The 14,569-nt window shown below is 42.2% G+C and overlaps 1 protein-coding gene across 1 annotated transcript in view; it reads left to right on the top strand.

The window, feature by feature from the left end:
• Positions 1-14,569, top strand: part of LOC142572243 (phospholipid scramblase 2-like) — a 35,851-nt gene that overhangs the window by 11,123 nt on the left and 10,159 nt on the right. The window contains exons 4-7 of the mRNA XM_075681215.1: positions 621-698; positions 5,671-5,810; positions 7,585-7,749; positions 14,297-14,458. Coding sequence (XP_075537330.1) covers positions 621-698; positions 5,671-5,810; positions 7,585-7,749; positions 14,297-14,458 — 545 coding nt within the window. The remainder of the gene's footprint in view (positions 1-620; positions 699-5,670; positions 5,811-7,584; positions 7,750-14,296; positions 14,459-14,569) is intronic.

Genomic DNA, 14,569 nt, shown 5'->3' with positions numbered 1-14,569 from the left:
CACATGCGCATGAACAAATTTCACCAGAGGGGGTCAGAACAAAGATCAGTCAGTTCTTTGAGAACTGTTTGAGATTAACTGTCTTTTTACTTCTTCCTGAAGTGCATTAGTTGTTAGTGCTTGTGCTGTTCCCTGTCGTGTTTGTGTCATTTTGTGCTCTTTTTAATTTATTCCGTATCATGAACCAACCTGCTCAAAATGCGTCTTGTTAAGCCGACTTAATTTGCGCATGATGCAAGAAATAAACTGTAAAAATGTGAAAACACTGCTGTGAGTGGCAGTCAAGTGCCATTTATTATGTCATTTTGGTGCTGATTTGAATCCCTACCTACAACAGTGCTGGCAGTACTTGTAAGGATCATTGCTTGGATGGTGGTTTGAGCAAATGTCTTATGCTTTTTGTACATTAGTATCTGAAAATGTTAAAATATTTAGCTGTTTGAACATCTTCAGTTAACCTCCTTCTTATCAAAACTATTGTTCTTTAACTTTTATACACATCGCTTCTCAGCCTTTCTGCTAAGATCAAAGTGTAGCTTCTATATACTTTTTGTGTCTTTAAGTGAGAGGCTCTAGGCCTTGAGACATTGGTGAGGATTTCATTATTTTTTGCTTTTCAGCATTTCTTGGATTTGAAACTCAGAACAAGTACACCATTAAAAACATCATGGGCCAGAAGGTCTACAAAGCTGTGGAAGGTATGTATGGAGAGATAACATAACCTTGTATCCTGTACTTTTATGAAATGATTTTGATTGAGCAGACAGGGAGAACTCTGCATCTTTCCTAAGAGAAACCATAGTTGATTTTTTTTCTCAAAATATTTGTTACTGCAGTATTAAGACGATATTGCTTAGCGCACATGCTAATGGCCTTCATGCGGATGTACGAGGGCATGTGGCTGTACAGATATGGACAGTTTTTTGTGTCTGCAGAATATATTTAGCAAGAAGACAGTCAATGAGATTACTCTTGAGGCATCATTGTCATTGCCATACTGGTTAGACATAATTTCACAATGACTTCAGTACAATGCATTTTAGCTACTGAAACAAACTTCCCAGTGCTTGCACATTTTATGTCAATTTCAGCAGTCATGCATGTGCCAGGACGATCTGTTGCTTTCACATCGGCAATGTTGATGCTCGGATTCACACCATTTCTTTTATTAAGAATGTGAGAAAAAACACCCTGAACAGCGAAAGTATTCAACATTATTGGAGCTGCAGAGAAATGCTGCTAGTGAAACACTGTGTGTGAGTTAAAGTAAATAATGAAAAAAAATGAAAGTGCAACAATGATTGCGATACTCCCTAATGCAAAATTTTACTGCAGCTCTATACATGTTTTCATTTCTCGATATACCGTATTTACTCGCGTAGTGATCGCACTCACGTAATGATCGCACCCCTGAATTTTCCCGTGTAATGATCGCACCCTTAAATTGTCGCAGCGATATGTCGTGTGCCAAGTCTAGCTAATGATGATAGCGCTTACCATCTGTCAAATGCTATGTGAACGACTCTTCAAGACATACCAAGCGGTCTGCACGCACCCAACATTCTTCAGCAGATGCCCCATTTCATTCCTTTCATCACTTTCCGCACTACCGAAAAAAAAAAAAACTTACAACCAAACTTGCCTCGGCTTTATTATTTGTAGGCTTCATAATGTTTTTGGTCAACAACAACAACATAAAGGGCGCCTTTCGATTCTTCTCATCTGCACTTGTGGGCATGCAACAAATCGCGAGCTGCAACGATAGTGTCCACGTTTACACTGATACATTAGAAGTGTACCTTATTCATATGCCGACGCTTGCAACGCAGCTAAGATATTCATCCATGCTTAGCGGAAACGTGCCGTATTAGGATAGCAGTAAGACAAATGCCGCAGATTCCGCGGCATGCCTGCCATGTGCTTCTATGTCACTGGCAGTTAAGTGCGTCCATCTCTGTTTCTGTCCCCTCAGAGTGGACATGGCTACGTTATTGTCACAAACTTGCCAATATTAACAATATTATTCATTACTGATATGGAAAAAACTGTTTCAATGCGTGTAATGTACACACGAGAAGGAAAATAATCACGTTCGACGTGTTCTGCTTTGCTCCGCCGGCCGCCATTTTTGTTTTGGTTTCCCGCACTGACAGTGGCAGCTGCCTGCTTGTCATCCTGCAGCAAATGCAGGATGAAAAAAGAAAATGTTTCTTTTCGTTGGAAATTTAACCAGCGTAATGATCGCACCCCTGAATTTGTGTCAATTATTGTGACAAAAAAGTGCGATCATTATGCGAGTAAATACCGTGTATTGAGGCATTGCGCCAATCACCGCACTGGTTGGCAGAGTCGAGACGTGCAGCACTATGTATAGACCGCCACATAGTTGCCGCTTCCCGGCAACTGCGGCTTAGTCAGCCGTAATCTTTACCAGGAAATGCGTCTGTCGAACGCTGTGCGCAAAGGTGAGCTTTCTGGTTTTTTTCTTTTTCTTTCCTTCGAATGTCTGGTGCAGCCACTGCCGTGGATGCGCAGATGTGAGTGCCATCTGGTGGTGCTTCGAGGTGGCGTCCTCTGCTTTCCTCCTCGCGCTCTTTGTTATCGCAGTCATTTGTTCCTCCCTCGCCATTTTGCCATACTCTCCTCCACTTTCCACCTCATGCTTTCACTGTAACCTCCTCCTTAGTTTTTCTCCTTGCATTCTCTTGGTTATCACCTTCTTCTATTCACCGCAGCGCTCTGCGCTTGCTTGGTTGCACAGAGGAAGGACGAAGCACCCCGACGCTCAACGCAGAAATGGACGCCTAATTGCTGCGCTCTAAAATATTGTAATCTGAGATTCTTGTGCCGAGCTGGAGATTTGAGTAGGCATATTGCACAAGTGATAGTATTGGCCCTGAGTAGCCATTGCTGTGAAGTGATGAAGTAACAGTGTAACAAGTAACGACAGAGTTTTGAACAAAGATTACTAGCACAAGATACAGTCATGAAAAGTCCAAAAAATTTTTGTGCTACCTATGATACCTGTGTTAGTTGAATGATTAAGCATAAAGATTTCTTTCTAGTATTAATAAATACATTAAACTTTGACTAGAGTTCTAACGTAACATGTTGTGGTAGTTAGTTTTTCATTATACTGCTCATATGTGCTGACCAGTGGACCCCATTACCTTCAGTGGGGTCAACAGTGTAATCATCGTTACTCACTAAGCCGCGCAGCAAGTGTCCTGGGTTGGGTGCGCTTTGATTTTCATAATTTTCGTTCTCATTTCTCATGCTGTCAGTTGCAGCACATATGCACTCCATATTAGAAACAGAAAAAACAGAACTCTGACCAAAATGGTGTTGGCAAAGGGGTTGATGTTCTGGCTTCCACATGGAAGCATTGTTCACTCTTCCAACACCCTTGATAATGCCATATTGGTCAGGGTTCTGTTTTCTCTGTTTCTAATATGAATTTACTTCTCATCCAATCAGATGTAGTCCAATTATAGATTTCACATATATGCACTTCCTTTAGCATTCACCTACTTCACTTGAGCTTCACAGTTATACCTTAAATGTGTTAAAAACTTAATAGACCTGGTAACAAAAGAGTTAAACGTGTCAAACTACTTCCTGTAAAGTCTTACCAGTTCATTGCTTTTGCCTCACTTTCAAAATCTTTTGCATTTCGTACGTCACAAGCCAATGTGCAGGATGATAAGTGGCGATTTACATTGAAAGTGACAGTCCAGAGTCAATGAAGGCTTTGCTCTTTGGCCTGAGTGAGGAACGAGAGCAGTAACTGTGTGACCTTGCATTCCACCTAGCGCCTGTTTGGCACTCAGTGAATATCTAAAAAGCTTGCCTAAGCTGTGAGCTGCCTTGACGTCTATGTTGTGAAGTTCTGCGGTTTGAGTTCATTACCTGGATGGTTTGTAAAACCAAATTAAGATGCAATATAGCCTTTATTCATCACAGATACAGTGGAACCTCGCTAATCAAACTCCAAGGGAACCACAAAATTATTTGAATAAAACGAAAGAGAGCCCCTTCGAATTATGCGCTTGATAACGTGTGGTACAGTCGCTGACTGGCAATTCGGAATCGGTGAGGACCGCATAATAGTCGGAATAAGCAGTTTTAAATACTGAATTGGCCAGAAAGTAAGTCTTTATTCCATAAGCGGTGAGAAAAGCTGGTCAATGCATTGCTGCACATGCACATATATGCTTGGGTGTCATTTGGTCAGCCTGTATATTGATCATTGTCACGGCTGCTGTTACAGGTAAATGAAAGTATGTTCACGAAATGCACCAAATCTCCCTCCCCTGCAACTTAACGAAGGCTGGCCGTGTTGCGATAGCCGTATGAGCATAGGGTTCTTTGCAGCAGTCATCTTCCGATAGTTCCCTTACTTAACCACCACCCTCTTTGATGGAGACATTGTGAAGGGGGTTGGTGCCGTTTGATGATAGCAACTGATAAAAAACTAATTGCATTAAAGAAGGCACCCATGACTGGTCACAATTGAACAATTGAAGGAACAAACCTGGACGTCCGGAACTCTAGTGAAAAACAACAAATGCAGTCCTCCATAGGCCACTCTATGGATTGGCTTGTGCCGTGGATCCAATCAGCTACGACTGGATCTACAAGGAGATTAGTCAGACTGTCACTTACAATTTTGAGGAGGCGCTGGCAACATATTAAAATGTTGATTTTCTGTTTGGGTTGGTCAACTCGGTGGCCGAATTGGCAGATGGTCGTGCAAGTGAAGCGGGAGGGAGTCCCAATTCTTGAGTGGCACACTGTAAGGTGTCTGAAATGTCCTCGGAGCTGTCCGAATTATCGGTCGGTGACTGTGTTGTATCACCAAGGCCTAGTGCCTTACCATGCAGTTTTACAAGTGCTCTCTTGGAAATTACGGATCACTGCGCAAGTGTGGCTGATTCAAGCTGAGAATGCATAGACAAGGATAATTGCACTGGTGTGCCCCATAGACTAGGTGTCTATCAGATCCTATCAGATCAGTGCTACTGCATTTAAAGCTAGCCATTTGTAGGGCGATGAGAAATTCCTTAAAAGGCTAATTATTTACTCTATAATGAATTTGCTTATCCACTGGAGCAGTGATGCGATGACAATATGCTAAAATGCTGCTCACATGGCACATTACGCTGGTTCTGTGGAGAGCTTGTGCATGCGCTGTTGGCCTAGCATTTCACTCAGTGCTAAAGAGCTCAATTTTCGTGGTATATGTCATTATGGTGCCTAGCGACCCATCAGGCTAACTTTTGGCTCAGGTTTGCCTGAAAGGTGGCTGATAAAAGTGATAAATTTTGAAATGAAGTGAAGTTTATTCGAAGTGCAGTACTACAGGTACCCTTTAGGAGGCTCTCATTAGAAGTAACCCTGTGTGGTTCTAGTGGTTTGAACTTGTGGGAGTTTTACTCCATTCAAATACATGCGACTCTGTTGGGACCAACCGATCACAATCAGTTAAAATTATTCGTCAGTATGAATTACGAGATTTCAAGTTACTTGGATTTCACTGTACTTGGACAAATCTATCAGTGTATACAGGTGAAAGACGTAGGCGTTTGTCCGTTGTATCTTTTTGTCGGCAGTCCATTAAACCGTCGTTATGGGGCCATCACTTTAATGGCACATTTTGTTTCTCTGTAGACACTGATTGTTGCTCCCGAAACTGCTGCGGTCCTAACCGCCCCTTTGACATCAAACTGACTGACAATGCTGGAAACGAAGTGATTCATCTGCAGAGGAATCTGCGCTGTAGTTCCTGCTGCTGTCCATGCTGCCTGCAGGTATGGTTGCTCATGCAGTTCCCTTTTGGCACTGGCCTACACAGCTGTTCAGCCTTTTACAAGCCTACACAGAGCAAAGGAAATGGCTTGGAGCAGTATACTCAATTGCTTTCATGAGATTTCATTTGAATCAGCACTAGACGTGTCAGCATTTGAGCTGCAGCGTTCCTGTAGTGCTAAGCACGCTGTCTGGGCACGATGCCAGGAATGTGTTGCCAGTAGACTCCGACGCATCCAGTGTTTTGCAAAGTCTCATGAGTGAGCGCATCCCTGGAAGTGATCGACTGAGAATACAGCCGTTTTTTGTTATGTCTCCATAAAAATCCCCATGCAATGCCTGCTGTGTGGTACTGAAACCGCTATGCTTGATTAAGGGCCACATTCTCGGGCAATCACTTTCGGTGACAGAATATGGCCCCAATTCTCAGAAATGGCTAGAGGCATGGCATCTCGTGAAGTGGCCACCATCTGAAGCGCTATAAACAAGTCCACGTCGGTTGCACATGGACTTTTTCATTTTTTTCTCTGCACATCACAGGTCAGCTTCAATGCACGCCAAGCCACAAAGTATGCACACATACAACTCATTGGATGCCAATCCTCAACACATGTCCATACAGGGTTGCTATTGTGGAGGTTGTTGAATTCTGTCATGTCAATTTCAGTAATGGTGGCATTTTGAGCAAATCAGAGTAGCAGCTCTATGGGCTAACCAGAGATGACCAGATAGCCTGTTCGATAACATGACGGAATTTTACCATGTCCAGAATAACACCCCAAATCGAAGGTGATGCAGTTGTGCCATTTGAAACACTGAATCGACATATAAGATGGTAGTCAGACCGTGTTTCAGGCACTTGCAATCGCTTCCAGTGCTTTGCTACTTTTGTAAACAAAAATGGCGACGGTCGTGTGCATATGTTATGGGGGTGTTTTATGCCGTTTAACTGGTCAGCAAATGCACGTGAGTACTTTTTGGACACTGTTAACGTCACACAGGTAGATAATATGGGGACTAACGTGCTGGTAAATTTCGTTAATGTGGAATTGCAGTGTAGGGACATTTCATTGTCGTGAGATACATGATGAATTGAATCCTATGGGTGCTTGCTGGGGGTACGAAAATATTTTGTTGCTACAAGGATTTTGTTGTCTCGAGCTGTTGTTATTGCAGGGTTCAACGGTATTGTTTTGTTTTCTTTGCAAAAGCTTGCCCAGAAGGTCTTCATTCTTTGCTGATCCTTTCTGGTAATGTTCTTACTTCTTCACCATCATCACACTGTGACAATGGTTACAAACATTTCTCTGCATTTTATTGTGATGGCTGTTATGGGCTCCTCCCTGGTATGAAATAATGTAGGGCAATTGTTGCAGTGGAAACAAGCCACTCATATCAGTGAGCCTGGCTCGAAATAGTATATTAAGCATTGAATCTATTTGAAATCTGCTACCAAATTTGCTACAAGGTTCATGCATAATAATTGCAGATCATTGCACGGTTATCACAGGTTTACTACAAAATTTATAAGCATACATAAGGGTCTGATGAAGTACTGCAGATATTTCCGCGAGTGTACTGTAGGTTCACACTAGATTTTTTTTTTGTTTACTTCATCAGGTATGTCCAAGTCGCAACACCCAAGTTCAGTGCCACTAATGTCTATATGCGCTTACTGTTGGGCATACTATGCCGGTCTTCTTGCCGTCTGGACTTAACACAGCTCCTTTGCATTAGGTGTCGCAAAGTAATTGCTCCTGTCCTTTCACCTTGCAGAAGCTTGAAGTGTCATCACCTCCATACACCCCTATCGGATATGTGATCCAAGAATGGAGCATCCTCACACCCAAGTTCCGAGTGGAAAATGCAGAGGGGGAGTGTGTGCTGAGGATTGAGGGCCCCATCTGCACCTGGAGTATCTGCGGAGATGTCGAGTTCAAGGTGAGTGAGTAGGGTAAAGGGAACTGAGAGGCTCGACTATTAGTAGCAACCATAGCAAGCCAACAGACAATGAAACCAAGGAAAGTAGGGGGAAATAAAAAAAAAATTAAAATATTGTGGGGTCTAAAACTGCACAGTGGTCAAGGACAATGAAGGACGTCGTAGTGGAGTATTCCAGGTGAATTTTTTTAATGGGCACCAAAATGTAAGTACATAAGCATGTTTACATTTTGCCGAATCAGAATCAAACCCACAACCTCAGACTGAAAGGCTATAGCCACTGATTCACTGCCACAGCGTAGGCGCGGGGAAACGACCCACTTAAAAAAAATAATAATAAAAAAAAATCGTGTCGTAGAAATAAATATGACAGAGAGTTAAATTTGCTGTAAGCTTCACAATCTTAAAGATAAAGGAAAGTGGAAGCGGGGCAAAAGGCAATCGGTCACCAGCGGGAGCCAAATCCACAATCACCGCATCACGCATACGATGCTCCACCAATTGAGCTGCGACAGCGGCTTTTCCTTCCTTACACTTTCTTGGATATTTGTGTACATGTACTAAATAAGTGGCTGTGTTTAGAAAGACAATATTATGGTGGAAGAAGTACTGGGTTCAAACCTACCGGCGACTACATTGTAATGGACAATTAGTTGCTGAGGTTTGCACAGTATAGTGTGTAGGTGTGTCCATCAGGCCTATGGACATGCAGTCTCGAAGTAACAAAAGCGAGTCTTAAAGGCCATGCTTTTCTGCACTGCGAGTGCCGGAAGTTATTGCAGGAGCAGGAAACATGTCATGACCAATATGTTTTGGACATTACCTATTTGGACAATGACACTGGTCTTGCACTGCTGCTGCACTGTGAAGGAAGTCATGACGTCCTCGCCGCTGCAAGTGATTATTATTGTTACGAGATGACAAGAATTGTGGTTTTTGTAGAGAATTTGTACAAAATAGAAATAAAGATAAAGCATTTCTTCAATAATTAAGGCATGTTCATGTTGTGGGAACTTGTTTGGTTCCTTCAACAATTCAATAATTTAACATTCAATTCAGACATTTCTTCCAGTCCTGTAAAACCTGAATTAACAAAATTTTGCTTTATTACATTGGGCTCCTTTCTAAGTTGTTTAGACAGTAGATTTTCAGCCTTATGTCAGCATTTCATGAAATAGACACTTTACATGCATCTGGTCGCACGTAGTCTTCTCCTTTCATCAGTCATTGTCAAGATTACACAGAATGTAATCACTCTTAATTGCTTCTCACTTGTGAGTTGCATAGTTGACTGAACTTTCAATTGCAGTTGTGCAAGTCGTATCAAAGGTTTTAAATGTGAGTTGTTTGCATATGGCCTCCAGTCAGCCCTTTATTATTTACTACTCTTTGAGACAAACATTGAACATTGAGTTCATTATTTGAAGCCACTTCTTATTTTAGTATGAGGCGCGTTCATAAAGTTTGTGCTATTGTTACCATAAATTTGGAGCACATGTACATGATAGTATACCTGGCAACCTGTGAACATCAAAATTTGTAAACCTTTTGTGAACATGACAAGGGTAAAGGGGGGGGGGGGGTGAGGTGGAGAGAAAGAGAGGTAACATCAAGCATGGGACGGTTTGTGCTGATTGCACACCTTTTATCGAAAACATGCATACTTTATTAATGATGATTTACCTTTAGGCTGACAAGCAACACATATTTTTGAGATCGATGTGGCCTTTTAGTGACTGTTGTTGCCGAATTTGCCTACTTCAGAATATCTATCCTCTGAATAAGCTTGCTCAAAGCAAGCACCCCTCTAATTATAGAGTGACTAGTGGTGCCACAATAGTGTCACACACTGTCACAATTTTTCTTGTATGCACATTTTTTTTTTAACTTGTACCACTCCATTCTTCATCACCTGTAAATATTTTTTGTGAACTGAGCCTTTTTCGTAAAACTTGACACAACATTTGTAAAATCGTAAAACTAGCTGAAATTCATAAACATTACGAAACATTCGAGAGGTTATGCAGGTATGACGATAGGCATCGAAATGAGTGCACGCCTCTCTAGTTTTAGCGAAATATGAAAATACTATTCAATATACTGCAAAACATCTCTAGGGCTTCAAAACAAAATGGGCAATGCCCATTGGGAGATTTAGTTGAAGCACGGGCAGCCGCTTGCGTTTCAAGGGACACAACGCCAAGCTGCTGGTGCTGTTGGTGACAGTGGCTGACTGCTCTTGGAACTCTAGCTGCTGCTGAGCACATTGCTGAGGAATGAAACCTTGCCCACTGCAGTCTTATTCCGATGGATGTGGAATGCCAAAATCAGCTTGTAGTTAGATTTAGGCATATAGAACATCAGTTGGTTAAATTTATAGGAACTCCCTGCCACGGCATCTCCCATAGCCCATGTGTAGTTTCATCATGTAGCTCACTCCATAGATTATGTATATTAATGCAGTACCAGAAGTTGAATTAGTGATTCACTCATAGTGAGCTCTGTAACATGAGCAAAACTTGTGCATATCTTGGACTGCTGGCCAAGTTGAAATTTCATACCAATCGCATGCAGTGGGACACACAAGGTACAAATTGGTGATGATGCAGCGTGTTAATTGTTGCTTCTTTTGTCTGTTCTTTAGTGTTGTGCTAGTCACTGCAACACAGTGATAAAGTAAGTCTGAAGGCAGTGTGAAATTAAGGCATGTTAAGCTACCATACTTCTGCATGTAAAACTTGCACTCTATATGGCCACAAAACTGTCCAACTTCTAAACAGTAACCAGAAGTGGAGACAGTGTGATGATCAAACATGAAACAAGATTAGTGTTCGTGAAGCTTTGCTTTGAATTGACAATTGTAATGGGTTGCCATATACAGTTAAACCTCGTTACACTGAAATTCGACCTTTTATGCAAACTCAGTATACTGCAGTAATGAGCGACTTCCATGCAAAAGTGGAGAAGAAGCAGGCTGGTGAACAAAAAATTGGCAACTACGGCGTCGATTCTAGAAATGCTAGAGGAGAGATGCTGGTAGAATTCGCAGAAAGGAATAAGCTGCTAATGATGAACACCTTCTTCAGGAAGCGTAGAAATATAAAGTGGACCTGGAAAAGCCCTAATGGTGAAACAAGAAATGAAATTGATTTCATACTTTCTGCTGATTCCAGCATAGTGCAAGATGTAGAAGTATTAGGTAGGGTAAAGGTGCAGTGATCATAGGTTAGTGAGGGCCAGGATTCACCTCAATTTGAAGAGCGAAAGAGTAAAATTGATTAAGGAGAAACAGGCCAACCTAGGTGCAGTAAGGGTCAAAGCAGAAAAATTCAGGCTGGTACTTGCAAACAAATATGCAGCCTTAGAACAAAGAGATGAAGTTGACACAGAGGTAATGAATGAAACCGTAACGAGGCTAGCTTCAGAGGCAGCAATTGAAGTGGGAGGCAAGGCACCAAGGCAACCAGTAGGCAAGCTCTCCCAAGTAACAAAGCACCTAATAAAGAAACGGCAAAGAATGAAAGTGTCCAACTCAAGAGATAGGATAGAATTCGCGGGACTGTCAAAGCTGATCAACAAGGCGAAAGTAAGGGATACATGTATTCGAAACTATAACGTGAGGAAGAGGGAAGAGGCCGTAAGAAATGGATGCAGCCTGAAATCAGTGAGAAGGAAACTTGGCATAGGGCAAATCAAGATGTATACACTGAAAGATAAGCAGGGTAATATCATCAGCAATCTCGAAGATATAGTAAAAGCAGCAGAAGAATTCTATACTGACCTGTACAGTACTCAGAGGAGTCAGGATACCTCAATTAGAAACAGTAATGAACAGGATACAGAAACTCCTATAACTAGCGATGAGGTGAGAAGGGCCTTGCAAGACATGAAACGAGAAAGAGCGGCAGGAGAAGATGGAATAACAGTCGATTTAATCAAAGATGGAGGAGATATAATGCTTGAAAAGCTGGCAGCTCTCTATATGATGTGTCTATCGACTTCAAAGTTCCCAGAAAACTGGAAGAATGCAAACATACTAATCTACAAAAAGGGAGACGTTAAAGAATTGAAAAATTATAGGCCCATTAGCTTACTCCAAGTATTATATAAAATATGTACCAATAGAATAAGGGCAACATTGGGCTTTACTCAACCAAGAGGAGAGGCTGGCTTCAGAAAGGAATACTCTACAATGGATCACATCCATGTCATTAATAAAGTTTTCAAGAAATCTGCAGAGTATAATAAGCCTCTCTATATGGCGTTCATAGATTACGAAAAGGCATTTGATTCAGTAGAGATACCAGCAGTCATAGCGGCATTACGTAATCAAGGAGTACAGAACGCTTACATAAATACCCTGGAAAATATCTAGAGAGGTTCTACAGCTACCTTAATTCTACACAACAAAAGCAGGAAGATACCAATAAAGAAAGTAGTCAGACAGGGAGACAATCTCTCCAATGCTATTCACTGCACGCTTAGAAGAAGTATTCAAGCTATTGAACTGGGAAGGCTTAGGAGTAAAGATTAACAGCGAATATCTCGGCAACCTTCGGTGTGCCAAAGACATTATTCTATTCAGCAACAATGCAGGTGAGTTGCAACAAATAATTGAGGACCTTAACAGAGAGAGTGTAAGAGTGGGGTTGAAGATTAATATGCAGAAGACAAAGATAATGATAAATAGCCGGGCAAAGGAACAAGAGTTCAGGATTGCTAGTCGGCCTCTAGAGTCTGTGAAGGAGTACGTTTACCTAGGTCAATTATTTGCAGGGAACCCTGATCATGAGAAGGAAATTCACAGAAGAAAAATTGGTTGGGATCGCTTACGGCAGACATTGCCAGCTCCTGACTTTGAAGCTTACCATTATCATTGAAAAGGAAGGTGTACACTCAGTGCATTTTACCAGTGCTGACATATGGAGCAGATACTTGGAGACTTACAAAGAAGCTTGAGAACAAGTTAAGGACCGCGCAAAGAGCGATGGAACGAAGATTGCTAGGCATAATGTTAAGAGACAGAAAGAGAGCGGTTTGGATCATAGAGTAAACGGGTATAGGCGATATTCTAATTGACATCAAAAGAAAAAAATGGAGCTGGCAGGTCATGTAATGTGCCGGTTAGATAACCGTTAGACCATTAGGGTTACAGAATGGGTACCAAGAGAAGGAAAACGCAATCGAGGACGACAGAAGACTAGGTGGAGCGATGAAATTAGGAAATTTGCAGGCGCTAGTTGGAACGAGTTGGCGCTGGACAGGGGTAATTGGAGATCGCAGGAAGAGGCCTTTGTCCTGCAGTGGACATAAAACAGGCTGATGATGATGATGCCGATCGATTTTTATTGCATGCAAAGGAGCTGCAAAATTTTCCCAATTAATGGGCAGTCACAAAAAGCAAATTTGGATGAGAACAATTCACTTTGTTAAATTTGGGAGTCGGAGACGAGTGATATGGTTTCATGCCACGTACATCGACGATATCATCTTGGCAGTACAAATTAAGTGAAGCCAGCCACGCTTTAGCGTGCGCTCCGCCCCGCGGCTGATGGCTCTCCTGCACTGGGATGACGCTATCAGGAAAAGTGCCAGCAGCAGTAAGCGAATGCTTCGTCTAGCTCTCGCTCCAATGGGCCACCGAAATTCGAGATTATGCAACCTCCAATACTAAACGTGTGGTAAGACAGCTCGCACGGTGCCACGGTGCCATGCCATCTCAGCACGCTCACTCTGCACAGGTGGCAGATTATATCTTAAGTAGGGTGTGTGGCTGCATAAGTGCTTAGTTTTACTTGCAGCCATGCTCAGCCATGGCCAAAAGGGGTGCCAACTTACCCTCCACTCCCCCCCAACCCCCGCCCCCTCGCGCACACTTGATCGAAGAGGCGTGAGTTCTCTCCTTCTCCTGTTTCTCTTTGGTTGTGCGAGAAGGCGGCACTCATGAAGCCACCATCTTTCTTGTCTCACCCTCGCACACTTTCACTCGCACCTAAAGCAAACAGTACGTGGGGTGCGATAGTATCTTATTGTGCTTGAACATTATACGGAACATGATGCTGCTCTCCTTTGGCGGTTGCTCTTGTTGCGTGGCTGGCGACTTAAGAGGTGCGTTTGCAAGCAGCCGCTTGCAATTCAATCATTTGACTGTCTGTGACCTTGGAAGTTTACGTTTATTGTCTCGGCATTCCTTTGCTGCGGCAGCGAAATTTCGTTATATTGACATCGCATACAAACACACTTCTTTATATTGAGATTCGAAATACACAGTGTTCTATGGACAAAAGGTTATGAAAAGTTAAATACTTCATTATATTGGGAATTTCGTTATATTGAAGTTTAACTGTATTAACTTCTTAATGCTTTATGGTTTGCACAAATATGCTCGGATTTATTGTTATTATTATTTCCTGGTTGCGGTATTGGGGGCACAAGTTATATAAAGGGGCAAGTTAGGTTTAAGAAAGTACTGATATGTCTTGGCAGGTGTTACTCTTAATAAATGTATCTGTAATGCATGCCCTACTCTTGGTTTTCTTCATCTTAGGTGCTGTCAAAGGATGGCGCCGTAGAAGTCGGCCGCATTAGCAAGCAGTGGTCTGGGCTGCTGAAAGAGTCTTTCACCGACGCGGACAATTTTGGCATCAGTTTTCCCATGGACTTGGATGTTAAAATGAAGGCTGTGCTGCTTGGAGCACTTTTCCTGATCGTAAGCAGACACATTTTGTGCTTGTCTGTAGGGTGTCTAATGTACCCCTCTCACATTGGGGGGGATTTTATGCAATTTGTGATTGAATGTTATTCGCATTTATGTCATTAG

The sequence above is a fragment of the Dermacentor variabilis genome, chromosome 2 (assembly GCF_050947875.1).
Source record: "Dermacentor variabilis isolate Ectoservices chromosome 2, ASM5094787v1, whole genome shotgun sequence".
NCBI classification, from domain to species: Eukaryota; Metazoa; Arthropoda; class Arachnida; order Ixodida; family Ixodidae; genus Dermacentor; species Dermacentor variabilis.
The sequence above is the reverse complement of the archived record's forward strand: the minus strand, read 5'-3'. Positions and strand labels throughout refer to the sequence as shown.